We start from the raw sequence: 17,688 nt of genomic DNA, 5'->3' as shown, positions 1-17,688 counted from the left end.
CTGAGACCTGAGAAGTAGAGGCCAGCTGTGTGAGGACCCGGGGAAGAATGTTCTAGGCAGAGAACAGAAAGCGCAAGGGCTTAGAGCAGGGATTCAATGTTCAAGCAGCAGGAAGAAACATGGGGTGGTGGGAGGTATGGAGAGCAGGTGAGGGCATAACGTGAATCCACCAGGATGGTGAAGCGGGCCCCCCAGGATCGCGGCGTCCGAGGCAAGGAGTTGAGATCACATTCATCGTATTCGATAAGGGTTGCCAGATAAAATATAGGACACCCAGTTAAATTTGAATTTCAGATAAGTTTTATACTAAACAATTATTCATGTGTTATCTGGAATTCAAATTTAACTGGCATCCTGTATTTTTACTTGGGAAATGTATTTCCAAGTCCTATCTGAAAGGCAGTAGAGGGTTTTAAAGCAATGAAATGACAATCTGATCCAATTTATAGCCTAGTTGGGTTGTTGGACCTGCCATGTGGACCGTGGGCTGTGGTGGGGCAGATGGAGAAGTAGGAATTGCAGACAGGGAGGGAGAAGAGGCTGCCTGAGCAGGCGCCTTGACCCAAGGAACACAGGTGAGGTGAGTGTACGCTCGCAAGGAAGAGGCCCGAGGCCACCCACTTGGGGTTTGTTGACTGAATAATTAAGCAGAGGGGACCCCAATCCTTAGTCCAGCCCCTGGATGGCAGGGCGCCCTTGCCATCAGCTGCAGTGCTGCTGGGTTAACAAAACTGTCCGAGGCACCGGGAGCACGAGAAGCCTGTGACATCCAGCGTCCCGCTCTGCCACCGTTGTTGATGGTTCTCCAAGCGGACTCAGAATGCGTGTGGCCAAGAGGAGGTGGAATTCCCAGAGACTCATACATGAGTTCCAGGGAATAAGCCACGTTATGAAATGTTAGGTGTGGTCACACCTGTGCAGGGCGTGGAGGGGTGGCCGTGAACCAGGTCAGTGGAGCTTCCAAGGAACAGGTGTCCTGGAAAGAAACTTTGATGGGTGACAGGAAGGCCAGACAGTAGCCTGAGGGTCCTAAGGCCTCATCAGTGGCACCATCGCACGCTGTCCAAATGCCAAGGGCTGGTGTTCACCACCCCCGCAGGGTTCACTTCATTATTTCTTTGAGGAAGTTTCTGGGGAAATTTGTGTCTTCTGGCTCAAACATCTTAGTGATGGCTGCGGCCCGCAAGGCCCCAAGGGGGACGTTTCTCCACTGCCCCCTGGACAGTGACCCAGGTCGAGGTTGAGATCAGCCAGCGGTCTTGAGCTGCAGGCTTCAGGCTGCAGGACGTGCCAGGCAGTGTCTCCTGCACTGCAGCCAGGCCGTGGTGCGTCTAGAAATGGGGCCAATGCTCCCTACTTCCTCTGTGTCCTGCCTTGTTGCTGGGCCTCAGAGCAGCACAGCAGGTCCCATGCAAATAGACACCTGCAGGCTGCCACCCTGCTGGCTTATCAGCCACACCCACTGACCTTGGCCTCACCTGCTCTGGCAACATTACAGCAAATCCTTCCATTTGTGGAGGACTTTATATTTACACATCATCCTGCATTCATTTCCTGTGGCTGCTGTAATGAATTACCACAATCTCAGTGACATAAAACAACACACATTTATCCTCTTACAGTTATGATGGCCAGTGTCACTGGGGTAAAGTCGAGGTGTCAGCAGGGCTGGTTCTTCCTGAGGGCTCCTCACCTCCTCTACCTTCTAGAGGCTGCTGGCATTCCCTGGCTTGTGGCCGCATCACTCCAATCTCTTCCTTCCACAGTCTCCTCACCTTCCACCTCTCCGACCTGCTGCCTCCCTCTTATAAAGACCCTGATGCCTACTTCAGACCCACCTGGATAATCCAGGATAACCTCACCAGCTCAAAATCTTTAATTTAATCACACTGCGAAGTTCATTTTGCCGTGTAAGGTAACATTCAGAGGTCCTGGGGACTAGGACATGGATATCTTTGAGCCATTATTCTGCCTACCACACACCCCCGTTCATCATATCATCTCATCTTCGCAGTGGCTCTGGGAGGATGAAAAACTCAGGCTCAGAAAGGTTAGGTGAGTTGCTGAAAGTCACACAGCTAGAAAGTTGTAGGAAAGGGGAGGTGGAATCCAGGTCTTTGTGATTCTAACTGAATTTAACAGATTATATCATCATGTAAGAGGAAAACAAGGCACTTCAACATGAAAGAGGTCTTCGGCTTTTCCCTCTGAGATTTCTGCTCCTCAACATGCCCGGGCAGGCCTTTGTCCCTCCTTCTTTTTTCAGGGGTTAAAGAGTTGAGTGTCTGTCTGAGCACAAAGGGAACACCTGCAGCCTGTCCTAGTTCAGGGAGTGACCCACATTTGAAGAAAGAGCTCAGCAAGCCACAGCTGGGTCTCTGGTCTTTATGGCAGTTTGAGGGTTTCGCACATGCACGCTCACATGTGGTTTGGTAAATGATTTTCTCAATTAACCCATGAGTTAATAAGCTTCCTGTTAATTAAGGAGATGTCCCAGGCCCCAGGGACCTTCAGCCTTGATTCAACGGCCAGGAGAAGGGGGAAAAATAGTGACTCATCTCTTGGGTACTGAACCGGCAGAAAAAAAGACTCGGGGGCAATATTATTTTGTTTTAAGTAAGGCATTATAGATTCAATATTTAGTTGGTGTTAGAAGGGGGGACAGCAAGTATTATTCACTCCTTGGGTATCTCAAGGGCGCATAAAGGAACAGTTGCACCTGCCTGCCAGGAAACATGCTCAGGTCACAGTAAGACACTGGGTGACTCATGCAGAGCTTGCTGGGGAAGCCAAGCAGTTGGCCATGCTGTTCAGTGATGCAGAGATAAAGAAAAGTTCATCACTGTGTTCGAGACTCGCTGAGCCCTTTCTGGTGTTCTGGGTGGACACATGACAGCTCCCCTGCCGCCAGCTGCCATCTCATCCCACGCCCATGGAGCCTGGCTTCCTGCCGGTTTTGTGGGATGCTGGGCCTGATGGGTCCCTCTCCTTAAGGGAGTCCAGGAGCCTATCAGGCCCCTTTGTTCGGGTGAGAAATGGGTCCGGGGAAGATGTCTCTGAGTGGCCAAGAAACCAGGAAATCTTGTTCAGTGAAATACATGTTGAAGCTATCTTTGCTTTATGTCACATCAGCTCCGAGAACGGACTGGCCTGCCTCTCAAACGTGGCTGGCAGGAAGGGACTGGGACACAGAGAAGCAGGAAAGCTCATCGCTGCCGGCAGGAAGAAACCCTGTGGCGTCCACTGTAGAGAGCGATTTTATGCGATCGAACTGAAGTTGCACATGTGCTTGGACCCACCGATTTCATATTAAAATATATTTAAAATATGCATATTTTAAGGGGATCACACATGCTTTTAGATTTTTTGTTTTTCCAGTTATTGGTATATTCTGGAAATCCTGCCGCTAGAATGCTTCAACAATAGCTTCTCAATGATTGCATAGTGTACAGTATTCTAATTCCTACTGTTGGACAGCTAAGATCATGCTGACGTTCTGCACTATAAACAATGCTGCAAGGAACACCTTCGTAACTAAATCATTGGCTCTTTTCTGGATTTTGCTTTCACCAGTATAAATGCCTGAAGTGTATTTGTTCAATCAAAAGAGCATGTTTTTCAGTATTATTGCTGGGTAATAAGCTGCCCCCAAACTTAGTGGCTTAAAAAAACAATTATTGGGCTTCCCTGGTGGCACAGTGGCTGAGAGTCCGCCTGCCGATGCAGGGGACACGGGTTCGTGCCCCGGTCTGGGAGGATCCCACATGCCGCGGAGCGGCTGGGCCCGTGAGCCATGGCCGCTGAGCCTGCGGGTCCGGAGCCTGTGCTCCGCCACGGGAGAGGCCACAACTGTGAGAGGCCCGCGTACCACAAAAAACAAAACAAAACAAAACAATTATTTCTCAAGGGATAGAGCGGGAGGTTGGGGTGAGCAGATGTAAGCTATTATATATGGAATGGATAAACAACAAGGTCCTACTGTATAGCATAGAGAACTATATTCAATATCCTATGATAAACCGTAATGGAAAAGAATAGTTAAGAAAAAGAATGTATATATATATATATATATATATATATATATATATATATATATATATACATATCTGAATCACTTTGCTGTATAGCAGAAATTAACACAACATTGTAAATCAACTATACTTCAATTTTTAAAAATTGATTAAAAAATTAATTATTTCTCATGATTCTGAGGGTTGGCTGGAGAAGTCCTTTTCGGTGGAATTTCCTTCTGGGGTCACTCACGTGGCTGTGCTCCTCTGGAGGGGGCACTAGGTTCCTTCTGGGGTCACTCACGTGGCTGTATTCCCCTGGAGGGGGCACTAGGCTCCTTCTGGGGTCACTCACGTGGCTGTGCTCCTCTGGAGGGGGCACTAGGCTCCTTCTGGGGTCACTCACGTGGCTGTGCTCCTCTGGAGGGGCCACTAGGCTGGAAGGTTTCAGGTGGCCTCAGTCACAGGTCTGGCTGTTGGTGCTGGTAGTTGGCCGAAACCTCAGTTCTCCACGTGGCCTCTCAGTCTCCAGCAGGCTAGCCCGGGCTGCAACATGGTGTGGTCCCGGGGCTCCCAGAGGACAAGGGTGGTGGTGCAAGCCCCTTATGGTCCAGACTCCTGAACCATAAGGGGTTCATGATGTTACTTCTGCCACATTCTATTGGCCAAAGCAAGGCCCAGGGCCAGCCCAGACTCAAGAGGGTGGAGAAATGGTCTCCATCTCTTGATGAGTGCAGCAGCGAGGCCAAGGGGCACAGACACAGGGAGGTGGGATTCACTGGGGCCGCTATTATAATGATATACCACAGTCGCTTACATCCTAAGCCCTTTTCTAAAGTGTTCCAAATTGTCCTCAGAAAGACAGTACCAATTTATACTGCCACCAGCCAGCGTCCTTTGGGAATATTTATTTTTTAAAAAACTGGGGCAACCACTTCTGGAAGAATGCACACAATCTGTGATAGAAGGGGAGGTTTCTGTCTCCTGAGTGGCCACAGTCATACCCCTGGGTGGTCACCTGGGGACCTGGCCGCACAGCCAACATTCACGCAGGGCAGTTGAGGGATGGTCATTCCCTTTGGGCAGAGCAGGAGCTGAGCTCCGTCTCTCCCCGTCTGTCTGTTTGGCCACCATCTCCACGGCTGTCACTCCTGCCCAAGCCCCCTCACCTCTCCCAGATCACCACAAAAGCCTCTTAAACGTTAAGCCTCATTCCCACTCTGCCAGCCCCCCACTCCTTTGCCATGCATCGTTCAGAATGACTTTTTCAAAACACAGATTTGGTTCGCAAGTCCCCCCAATGTCCAATCCACCACGACTCCAGCTGTTTCTGCCTGCTCCCCTGCCTCTGGCCACTTGGCCTTCTTCCTCATCTTCTAAAGGAGTCGGCTCCCCAGCTCATGTTCTAGTCTGGACCGAATCTTCTCCTGACCCCCAACTTTTCCTTTTTTAAAAAACAGCTTTGGGACTTCCCTGGTGGTACAGTGGTTAAGAATCCGCCTGCCAATGCAGAGGACACGGGTTCGAGCCCTGGTCCAGGAAGATCCACATGCCACGGAGCAACTAAGCCCGTGCGCCACAACTACTGAGACTGCGCTCTAGAGCCCGTGATCCACAACTACTGAGCCCGAGTGCTGCAACTACTGAAGCCCACGTGCCTGGAGCCCATGCTCCGCAACAAGAGAAGCCACTGCAATGAGAAGCCCCCGCCGCAACTAGAGAAAGGCCATGTGCAGCAACGAAGGCCCAACACAGGCAAAAATAAATAAATAAAGTAAATAAATGAAAAAAAAAGAAAAAACAGCTTTGCTGAGATATAATTCATGTATCATACAATTCACCCATTTAAATGTCCAGTTCAATAGTTTTTTAGTATATTTACAGTTTTGCAACCATCACCATCAGTCAATTTGGAACATTTTCATCATCTCAGACAGAAACCCTGTACCCTTTAGCTGTCACCCTCCCTCTCTCCCCAGCCTCTTCCTCCCTCCAGCCCTAAGCAACCACTAATCTACTTTCTGTCTCTGCATATTTTCCTGTCCTGGACATTTCGCATGAAAGGGATCATATAATATGTGGCTTTTTTGTGACTGGTTTCTTTCACTTAACATCATGTTTTCAAGGTTCATCCACCTTATGGCATGTATTGTACTTCATTCCCTTTTACAGCTGAATAATATTCCATCGTATGGATCTACCACATTTTTTTAAACCATTTGTCAGCTGATAGACATTTGGGTTCTTTTCACCTTTTGGCTACTATGAATAGTGAACATTTGTGCCCAAGTTTCTGTATAGACATATGTCTTCATGCGTCTTGGGTATACACTTGGTGGAATTGCTGGATCATATGGCAACTCTATGTTTAATCATTTGAGGAACTGCCAGACTGTTTTCCAAAGTGGCTGTACCATTTCACAGCATATGAGGGTTCTGATTTCTCCATCCAAACCCATTTTAATTCCACTCATGAGAATTCCCTGGTGGTCCAGTGGTTAGGACTCTGCACTTCCATTGCAGGGGGCACAGGTACAATCCCTGGTTGAGGAACTAAGATTCCACAAGCCACGTGGCACAGCGGGAAAAAAAAAAAAATCTCACTCATACTTCAGGTCTCAGCTTAAGGGCTACTTCCGTGCAGAGACCACTCCCTGGGCCTCGCATGCCCTCCTGGGGTCTAGGTCAGCTTCTTTGCTTTAAGCTTTCAAAGAACTGGGCTTCCTCGCTTCGGGGCGCTGAAGCATTGCTTAGTGCAATGATTCCATCAACACCTGTCTCTCCCCACACTGTGGGCACCATGAGGGCAGAGGCTGTCTGTGTTGTTCACCTTTGAAGCCCTAACCCACGCCTGGCCCACAGCAGCCAGCCGCCCATGAGAAATCTGTAGAATGAATGTCAGGGGCTGAAAGTGCAAAGGGCACATAACTCATTCAGAGTCACCAAGTGGAGCCATGGGAGCCTTGCGTCCTATTCCACCCTGTCCAATACGGTAGCTACCAGCCAAATGTGGCCACCGAACACTTGAAATGTGGCCAATGCCACTGAGAAATTAAGTTGTTGATTTTATTTCACTTTAATAAATTGAAATTTAAATAACTGTCAGTGCAGGTAGGAGTGGGGTAACACTGGGACTCCTGATACAGAGCTGAGTTCTGTTTCCCTGGCATTAGAACCTTCCCTTCCCCCAACATGCTTCTCCCTGCCCCTGAGGAGGTAGCCTTCGCCCAGCAGTCCAGGCAAATATTTGTGGTGACTGCAGCCTGAGCCTCAGGCATGGCCACTGATGCTTCCTTCTCCGGGCCTTGGGGAGAGACTAAAAGACTCAGTACTCTGGAGGGTCTCTAGAAATTGGACGGTCCCAGTCCTGTTCCGTGGTTGGTACCTTTGCTACCCTGTTCCTTCTACTTGCATTTATGGTGATTTAAATGTAAATACATTAAGATGAAATAAACTTAAAATCTCAATTTCCTAGTCACACTAGCCACAGTTCAGTGCTCTGTGGTTACATGGGGCTAGTGGCCACCATATTGGCCAGGGTGGATATAGGACATTTCCATCACTGCCGAAAGTTCTACTGGATAGCACTGCCCTAGAGGTTTCCCTACAGAGGGTTCTCTCCTCTCTGTCTCCCACAGGATACTCTGTCCTCACTGCTTCTCAGCTCTCAAGGCCTCAGATCCTGTGGGCCAGCCTCCAACACATCCTATGCCATCCTCCTGTGTGCACATGGGGCTGGGACTTCCCCCACCCAGTTCCTGGGGAGCCCGTCCTTCTCCCCAGCAGCTTGGCAGGCCCCAGCACATCCCCTTCTCATCTTAGGCTTACAAGAGCAAAAATGTCCTCTCTCATCTGGTACTCTAGCCTCCAGGATACCAAACCCTCTAAAGAAGAGTGAGGATAAAAGCCCTTCTTGCTCTTCCCGATGAGCTCATAGGAAAATAAGACAGTTCATTTCTTCCCCCGGTCCTACTTTTCCTGGTCGTAGGCACAGCCATTCACTTCTGTTCTTCTGCTCTCCTGGAATCAGAGGACTCAATGAATGATTGCAGCTGGGAAAGTCTACCAAGAGTGCCTAGCTCGACCTTTCATTTTGCATAAGGGGAAGAAGGCCCAGAAGAGAAAAAGGACTTGCCCAAGATCACAGAGCATCCATCTTGACCTAATAAATACTGAATGTCTCCAAATAATGAGGAGGAACAGAGATAAATTGTATCAACCTCCTACTATGTGTTGGGTGCTTTACCAATCACACATCGACTTATTTAACACCACAGGTCTTATGGCCCACTTCAGATTAGACTCTGAGGTTCAGAGAGGTTAGGTGACTTGCCTAATGCTTTAAGGGACAGCTAGTAAGGGACAGAGCTAGGACTCAAACCCTTGTCTTGCTACTTCATGACCTAAAAGAGTTGCCGGGCCATCTTTGTTGGAGGGGAGGGTCTGGGGAGGTGAGCCAGATGGTGGGTGATAGGAGAAGCAAACACAGAGAAGGTCATGGACATGGCACATAATATGTTAGGCTGACCAACACTCATGGTCACTGCTTTTGGCCTGGTGACTGTGGACTTTTTAAATTCTAGTCTAAGAAGTTCTCACTTGTAAGGAGGGCTTGTAAGATCATCTTAAGAATTTTTGTCTCAAGACTTCTACTTCCCAGGTTCAGAGATTTTGTGATGTGGACACTGTAGATGTTTGAATGACCACAGTCTCATCTGGGATGTAAAAAAAGTCCACTTTGAACCACTAAGCAAGGAAGACCCTGCAAGGTGAGCTTTTGAGTTGCAAATTTCTGCCACTGAAATTCTGGTTCCCACTTTTGAGGCAGACCTCGCCCCCTAGTGGAAAGGGGTGGACACTGCATTATAGTAAATGGTCCACCCACAGGAGGGTGCCTCCTTAAAGTTCTATATTTCATAATACAGGAAATTTGGTTTTAAAAATAAAATCAGCCAGTGTGGTGAAATAGATTCACAGCTTTGTTGTTGTTATTGGATTTTTTTTTTCCACTGGAGAAGAAAGACAGCCGGGTATGTGGGGGTACGGTGGGGAACCCTGCTATGGAATCAACATTTTCAAATCCATCTGAGTTGTTTCTGGGAGTGATCCCAGACCTCCCGCATCAGGACTTCCTCAAAGCCTGGGAGTTAAAGTGAAGTTTCCTGGGTGTCTCCTAGGAGCCAAATAAATAAATAAACTTTTCCCCTCTTCTCAGTGGCCTGTGGAGGGAAATGGAAACAGGTGAGCCCTGTGGCCAGGTCCGTGGTGGCCCCGGCTCTGCCACTCTGAGGAATCTGGATGTACAACTGCCTACTCTCTGAAGCTCAGCTGCCACTCTTTTTAAAAATTTAATTAATTAATTATTTTTGGCCATGTTGGGTCTCCGTTGCTGCGTGCGGGCTTTCTCTACTTGCGGCAAGAGGGGGCTACTCTTCGTTGCAGTGCGCGGGCTTCTCATTGCGGTGGCTTCTCTTGTTGTGGAGCACGGGCTCTAGGCGCGTGGGCTTCATTCGTTGTGGCACATGGGCTCAGTAGTTGTGGCTCACGGGCTGTAGAGTGCAGGTTCAGTAGTGGTGGCTCACGGGCTTAGTTGCTCTATGGCATGTGGGATCTTCCTGGACCAGGGCTCGAACCCAATGTCCTCTGCATTGGTCGGTGGATTCTCAACCACTGCACCACCAGGGAAGCCCTCAGCTGCCACTCTTACTGACATGAAAAATACACCTACATCATGGGGAGGGGGGGCAGTTGGGAGGATTCAGTGAGATGGTGGGCGTCAAGTGTAACATCTTCAAACCAGAACTGTCACTCCAGCTCCCTGGGCCTGATTCCCTGCTCTTACAGTGAGGAGGTAGAAATGACATCATCTCCTGTCCCTGACGCCCCGAGTCCTTCTGCCTCGGGTGCCTCCATTCTCTGGCCCTTGAGGCAGGGGACGCAGCCCGGCCCGTCAGGCCCTTACCCAATCCTTTCTGGGGTTGCCTTTCTCCTACATCCCTGCATTTTGGACCCTCACAGTGTGACTGGTCACCTTAGGGAGGCCTTTTTGGAATTGCTGTTCCGCGAGGTTTTCCCAATCCTGCAGACTCCGGGAGATTGACATTGCATATTCCAAATAGCTGAGCCAGGACAGTGGTTTCCCATAGAAAGTGGACAGTCATTCATGTTTCAGCAGCGCTTCCAAACAGCCTCTTCTCTCTTGGACATCTACGGACTTGCTTTCCAGAAGTTTTCCATTCTTATCCTCCCCATTATCCCCAAGGACCCTGGTGAAATGTCACGAGGCTGCTCTTTCTCCAGAGCCAGTGAGTCGAGACGCACCCCGACATCTGCCCAGGGGCTGCTTACCGAGGGGCTGTTACACGAGTCGTGGCCGCAGGGATCATAGCCCCGAGGGAGGCTGAGGGGCTGCCTTATCCCCTTTTTATAGACAAGGAAGCACAGTTCACAGAGGGGAAATGACAAGTGACTTTTCCAACTTAGCACCATTAGTTTGGAGGCAAGGCAAATTCATCATCGCCTTCTTCCCCCAAGGCTGTGTTTCTCGGTTAAAGAAATCATCTATCTGGAGAGAGAAAAAAAATCAGCTTCTGAGGAAAAACACATTGCATAATCCCATTTTGAATGGGAAGAAAACTCCAAGCGCATCTAAAGGTAATTTGGGAAGGTCACCTGCCAAACTTCTGAATGATGGGAGTCCCACTGGATTTTATTGTCTTCTTTGAATTTTCTCATTTTTCTTCAACAAGCTTGTTATTATATAGAAGTAACATTTCATGTTATAAAAGGGGAAACGATCCTGCTTATTTGAAAACAAACTACTGCTCCCTATGAAGACGTGGATGAATCTCTTAAACGTGATGTTGAACCAAAGGATGCAGGCATGGAAGAGAGCAGGCTGCAGGACTCTCTTCATTCAATATTCAAACTAACTGGCCATTGTAACGAACGTGATAGTCAGATAGCGTTTACCTTCGAGGAACAGTGACTGGAGGAAGTACAAGGAGGGAGGGGGGCATCTGGGGTGGTGATCATGCACTTTCTGGTTTTGATCTGGGTGCTGGAATATGGGGGTGTTCATCTGTGGTAATTCATCAACTTATGTCACAGATTTTTGGCACTGATTTTGATTTTTTTAAGATAGTCCACTAAAATACTATTAATCTGAATGACGGTGTATTTTGACACAAGGAGAGTGTCTCACTTGCCTTGCCCTGTCCCGGCCCTGCAGTGGTGGCAGGAATAATCGAGGCTGTGGGTCACACCTGCCAACCCCTCAGAACCCTTTATACCAGGGACTTGTCTGGAAAGCCTAAAATACTCCAGGGATTTCACACAGAATAAATATAATACAGAGAACAGATCACACAGATGAAGGAAGACCTGAGAAGGCGAACAGGAGAATGAGGCACCCAGAGACCGGCAGGAAGTCTTCACCGGCCTGGAGCTGCAGGGGTACACAGATGAGGAGGTGTCACCAGAACAGAAGCAGAAGCAGGGCCATCTGATGGATCTGGAACCACGACAGGAGGCTGCCGGTAGGAGCTGGGACAGCAGAGCAGAGCTGGAGCCATAGGGGAGACACAGCCACTGCTGGAAAATGCCCTCTACAGCCGAGAGAGTGAGAAGTCCCCTGGCTTCCCTCAGTCTCTTATTCTCCAAGCTCCCATCACCATTTCCTGTTGGCTGGGCCTGGCCAGATGCAAGCTAGGGAACAGAACTTGCAGGATGGGGGCTAGGACAGACCCAACTCCCAGTTCGTTTGTCCAATTCTTCCACTGGTTCCCCTTCTCACCTTCCCACCAGCCTTCCTCTCTGCCAGCTCACTCTGCCCAGGGCATCAGTCCTCTGCTGGGAAGGCGGCTCCCTTAGCGCAGGTCTGATTCTAAGGTGATCATCAGGCTAAATTTACCCACTTGTTGTCTATACGGCATCAGCTGATGCTCCACCACTTCCCCAAAGACACCGGTTAACAGGCTGTGGTGGACACACGCTACATAATCACACACCTTGTATAATCCTCTCCCCTTGAGTGTGGGTAGAACATATGACTTACTTCCAGCCCCGAGAACATGGCCAAGGTGATGATATGTCACTCCCAAGATTACCTTGCGGTATGCACGGCTCTGTCTTAGCAGACGACAGTGAGAGAGACTCTCCTGCTGGCCTTGAAGGACAAACAGCCATGCTCTGAAATGTCTGTAGAGAGCACCATGTGGCAGGGAACTACAGGGGCCTGTAGAACCTGGGTGGTCTTCTCTCAACATCCAGTAAGCAGTCAGGCCCTCAGTCATACAGCTGCAAGGAAATGAATCTGCCAGCAACCTCATGAGCTTGGACGTGGGTTCTCCCCACTTGTGTCTTCAGGTAAGAACACAGCCAGCTGCCACTGGGCTGTAGACTTGACCCTGGGCAGGGGACCCAGCAAGGCTGCTTGGACTCCTGACCCACAACAACTGTGAAATAATAAGTATGTGTTGTTTAAGCCACTAAACCTTTGGTATTCTGCTACACTGCAACAGAAAACTAATCCACACGGTGGCAAAAAAGACTCTCTTGCCTTGCTTTTTCCAAAACCTAAAGTTCCATTTAAAAAGGTGGGACAGTAAATAAGTCATGCCATACCTCATAACTGTTTACTTCCCGTCCTACCTCTTGTTCTGGCTGAGCCAAACCTGCCAGGGACAATGGCAAGGTGTGTTGTTCTGTGTGGCAAGCAGAGATGTATCACAAGAAGGGGAGCCTTGGCGCTTCCAGTTGGAGTATGTTGTTACTGTTGATGCCCCCATAGGAGTGCTTCCGAGAGTGCATCAAGTTAGGGCTGGACTCAGGGAGCTTTGGGGTCAATGATGGCAATGGACTCATGGCTCTGATACTTTCCATCCTCCAACGATACAAATGGGAGTGCTATGGTCTGAATGTGTCTCCCCAGACTTCATATGTTGAATTCTAACCCCCAAAGGTAATGTCATTAGGAGGTGGGGCCTTTGGGAGGTGATTAGGTCATGAGGGAAAGGCAGGGCCTTCGTAAAATGGATTAGTGCCCTTATTAAAAGAGGCCCCAGAGAGCTCCCTGCCCCCTCCACCATGTGAGGACACAGCGAGAAGAAGCCGTCTATGAACTAGAAAGCAGGTTCTCATCAGACACCACGTGGAATCTGCTGGCATCTTGATCTTGGACTTCCAGCCTCCAGAACTGTGAGTAACAAATTTCTGTTGTTTATAAGCCCCCAGTCTGTGGTGTTTTGTTATAGCAGCCCAACAGACCAAGACAGTGGGCCAAAGTTCTGAGACCATTACTAACTCGGAGAGTCAGCTGAATACTTGAGCAGTCCCTTTCATGTCGTTTTATTTCCTTTTACATGGACCAGTGGAAGAAAAAAAATCCCATAGATTCTTCTGAAAACTGTTAAGATAATGAGAAGACGAATGAAAAACTTGCATAGATTGGGATGCCCACAGTTTGGATTTTCAAGGCCTAAAAGACGAAACAAAACAAAGCAAACGGGACTTTCAGGATAAACGCAATCATCCTCTAGAAGGGGAAAGGGAAGGCCTAGCAATTGTATAAGATGCTGGTTCTCAACTCTGGATGTACATTAAGAATCATGTAGGGAAGGTTTTTAAAATAAACCTTAAAAAAATTAAGTATAACTTAAATACAATAAAGTGCCCCAATCCTAAGGATACAGCTTGATGGATTTTCACAAGTAAGCACTCCTGTGTGACCACCACCCTGATCACGATAAGGAACATTTCAGGTACCTCTGAAATCTCCTTCCCATCCCCTCCTGGTCAATATCCCAGCCTCCCGCACTCCCACGTCCACAAGGAAATTGCTATTCTGATTTCTAACACCATAGAGAATAACTAGAGGAGCTTTTAAAAATACTGATGCCTGGGTCCCACCATGGAATATCTGGTCTTATCTGGGTGGCTCTCAGGCCTGGGGAGTTTGCAAAGGGCCAGGTGATTCTGATGTGCAGACAGGACTGAGAATTACTCACTGGTTTAAGGTCAAGTCCCATTTCCTGCAGGGCAGCGAGGGCTTAAATTCACAGACCAAAGAGCTCCTCCCAGCACTGCAGACAGGCTCTCTAGCAATTTCTGGATTGCAGCCGTCAGGAGCCAAGCCAGGTACTGAATCCACCGGGATGCTGCGGTGGCCCACTGAGGCAGATGACCTCAGTTCTCCTTGGACGAGCCAGGGGCGGGTGGGCTGGGCCATGGGTTTTGGTGGAAGGTGATGTCCCGGCAAGAAAGGTGGTGTTGGCAGCAAATACGCTCCACCAGACACTCCACCTCTCCCTAAAAGTCCCCTTCGACATTTATAAAACGATTCGGGTGTGGCCCAAATCAGGCAGTCTGGTTGGGCTTATCGTTTTCAGTATGCCCAGATTTCATCCTACAAGGTTTTTCTTTAGCATTATTTGGGGCTGTGAAAATCCTTAAGAAACTGAGCAAACTTCCCCCGTAGATCGGTGGAGCTATAAAGCCAGTGATCCCCAAAAATGTGTGGAGCAGAGAACGAGCAAAAGAGCAATCAAAGAGAAAAGAAAAGATAAGCACTCACGTGGCTTTTGCAGGACGACTTGACCAACCCAAACTTTTGCTTGATCTGGTTCGTCGTGAACTCTTGCCACTTGCCGTCCACCAGGGTCTGGGCTCTGATCTCGTACGTCACCAAGCGCTCTGCTCTCAGGCTGATGGGGCTGTGCTCATAGACGGAGGAGGCAAATTCCAAGTCGGTGTGCCTTATTCTCTGCAAGGAGGGTGACCCACCTTAGGTGGAACTGAAACCAGGGTGACCCGGAGTTAGCGAAACGCGGTCCCTGCCGCGCCGGCCCTCCTGTCTGATGCGTGCCGGGCGGGAGCGTCCCCCATGGCCCCATTTCCTACATGCACCTGTTGCTGAGTCGGCTGGCATTTGAACCCTCACCATGAGCAAACCACTGGCCAACGGACTGGGGTCTGGCCAACGCAGGAAAGCACCACGAAGTCAATCTATATTGAACGGGAAGGCCTTCACATCGCTTTGCCAGAGTTTAAAAAACCAACATAGTATTCATATGAGCACTTCGACTCCTGTTGTTACATAATTCATCTCTTCCATCCAGTAAAATCCATTATGTAGGGAAATGCGTGAGTCACTGAAGACCGAGGACTGGCCCAAAGAAGAGATGTGACTCGCTCAAGGACACATAAAGAGGTAGTGGCCAAGCTGGACGAAACCCCAGGTTTCTCATTCATGCATTCATTCATTTATCCACTCATAATACAAACATACCACCCCTACGTTCCTGTTCTGTGATTGGCAGTGGTAATAAAAAGATATGGTGATATTAAAGATATGGTTTCTCAAGGAGCTTAAAGTTTTGGAGACTTATAATGAAACCCGAAGTGGATGGTAGGGGTCCACCATCATAGCTGTCACCATCACCATCAGGGCCCCGTTCCAAGCCCTTTGCACAATTTAACACATTTAATACTCACAGCAACCTAGGAAGGTAGGTCGTATTACCTTGTCCAACTTAAAGGTCAGAAAGTGGACACAGGGAGGTTCCTGGGCTCACCAAGATCAAACGGCTCACCAGATGGTTTGAATTCAGACTCTACTCTGAAACCCAGCTCTCCTGCCTCTCCTGAAAGTCCAGCAGGAGCATGGAGGTGAAGGCATCCACCCTCCTGACTCTTCCAGCGTCCTGTTCACAGCCTCTGCTTTGCCCCCTAGAGAACCCTTTGCCCCCTAGAGAACCCTTTGCCCCCTAGAGAACCCTTTGCCCCCTAGAGAACCCTTTGCCCCTAGAGAACCCTTTGCCCCTAGAGAACCCTTTGCCCCCTAGAGAACCCTTTGCCCCCTAGAGAACCCTTTGCCCCCTAGAGAACCCTTTGCCCCCTAGAGAACCCTTTGCCCCCTAGAGAACCCTTTGCCCCCTAGAGAACACCATGCCCATTATGGGCATATGCGTTACCTCCACAGAAGAATGGCCACCTGTAAAGCATCCCCCAGCACGTACAAACTGAAAATGAATTGAGCCCCACACGTGGTTCCAGAGGACTATCATTTAACCTTGGCCTTACCAGCAGAGGCCATACAAACATGAAGACACTCCATTTTGAGATCCTCATCTATTGAATGGGTCAGCAGCAACCTCACAATGTTGGTGCAAAAATCAAATGACATCACGACCATGAGAACGATCAGCACCAGGCTTACAACACATTTTACAAATGAATTCGTAATTAATGTTTAATCAATTATTATTAATTCCATATGAATTGATTCTGAATCTCAAAGGCTGTTTCAGAGACATAGCTCTCCTGTGCTCTCTGTCCTTCTTACCTGCATATGAAAACTATATGAAGTAGTATCATGTTTGATTCCCTTTATCTCAAAGAAGAATCCATATATGGCAATCACTTTTGAATGTGTAGTATATTCCTAAACGGGGGAAGATATGCAACAAAGTGACAGGGGTAAAAACCTTCAGTATTCAAAGGCAAGAAAACATAGCAAGATCAATTCTAGCTACAACTACTAAAGTGACTAATTTATGATTTAAAACACAACAGCAATGTTAGCCTGGGAAACAAAAGAAGAGACAAACTGTAGCGACTTTACAAATCCTTACAGGTTGGCACTCAGTGGCAATACTATTTGCTCTGCATGCCCCCCTTAGTGGGGAGAAGAATGCGTTAGGCATATTCTTAGATGACCCGTGGTCTGCAGACCTTTGAAACAAAGCATTTTGCTCCAATCTGATGGGCCTAAGAGACCCTCCATGCCCACGGTATCGTGGCCACTGTGGTCTGCAATCTGTCCACTTGGGCAGGTCCCTGCAAGCACAGCCCATCCAGGCCTGATCCAGAGGGGAGTCTCTGATGATAGACTCAGGGCCCCAAACCTGTAAAACACGAATTCTTTTGAGATCACTACTGGGGCGGCTTTAGTGACGTTGGAGGATCGCAGCCATTGCTTGGAGAATTGTACCTATCGAGGGAGCCCAAGACAAAGGGCAGCCACCAGCCACTCAGGCTCCCCTGGTGACTGAGCGCCCAGAGGCTTTGCAGCCGAGCTCCCTAACTCATTGTCCCTTTGATTCTGGGCTCCATCTAAAGAGTTGCTCAGAACTGTCGCCCTTGCAACCTTAACCACGGGCTCAGAGTGGAATCTCTTCTTGGGCAGTTGGCAGCTCACCATGTTTGTGGGGAAGAGGATGACCAACTCATCCCAGTTTGCCCAGGCCTTTCCTGGTTTTAGAACAGAAAGGTACTGCATCCCCAGGAAACACCTCCAACCCTGGAAAGCTGGGACAGTTGGTCACCCTCATGGGAATCGTAGATGTGCCCATCAAGTGACTGAATGGCCTGTCCCAGGGCCCTGTCTTGTGCATTTTCCTTCTAAGAGGGTGGCAAGTGTGCAGGAGAGACCCCTATGATTCCCTCTTCTGCCCCGGCCTTCCTACCAGAGGGCGGAAGTGAGCATGGCCATTGTACAAAGGTCTCTAACCAAGCACGGGAAGGGATGTTTCTTCCCCTGGCTCGGGCCCAGCAGTCAGTACCTGGTTAAAGAGCAGCCCGAATCTCACCCCCTGGGTGGTAAGATCTTTCACGTGGGCCATGTCACCCCCATTCTCCAGCTGAAAGGAAAACACACACCACTTACCAGCAGCCCGAT

At 48.9% G+C, this 17,688-nt stretch overlaps 1 protein-coding gene across 1 annotated transcript in view; it reads right to left on the bottom strand.

Annotated features, from left to right (window-relative positions):
- Nucleotides 1–4,159: 4,159 nt before the first annotated feature.
- Nucleotides 4,160–17,688, bottom strand: part of BTBD16 (BTB domain containing 16) — a 52,978-nt gene continuing 39,449 nt past the window's right edge. The window contains exons 12-15 of the mRNA XM_089898271.1: nt 17,573–17,650; nt 16,354–16,452; nt 14,584–14,772; nt 4,160–13,488 (exon numbers count right to left, since the gene is read on the bottom strand). Of these exons, the coding sequence (XP_089754397.1) occupies nt 13,420–13,488; nt 14,584–14,772; nt 16,354–16,452; nt 17,573–17,650 (435 nt within the window). The 3' untranslated portion in view covers nt 4,160–13,419. The remainder of the gene's footprint in view (nt 13,489–14,583; nt 14,773–16,353; nt 16,453–17,572; nt 17,651–17,688) is intronic.

The sequence above is a fragment of the Delphinapterus leucas genome, chromosome 16 (assembly GCF_059928025.1).
Source record: "Delphinapterus leucas isolate spDelLeu-1000000601 "Yukka" chromosome 16, BTC_Dleu_Yukka2, whole genome shotgun sequence".
In the NCBI taxonomy this organism is placed as follows: Eukaryota; Metazoa; Chordata; class Mammalia; order Artiodactyla; family Monodontidae; genus Delphinapterus; species Delphinapterus leucas.
The sequence above is the reverse complement of the archived record's forward strand: the minus strand, read 5'-3'. Positions and strand labels throughout refer to the sequence as shown.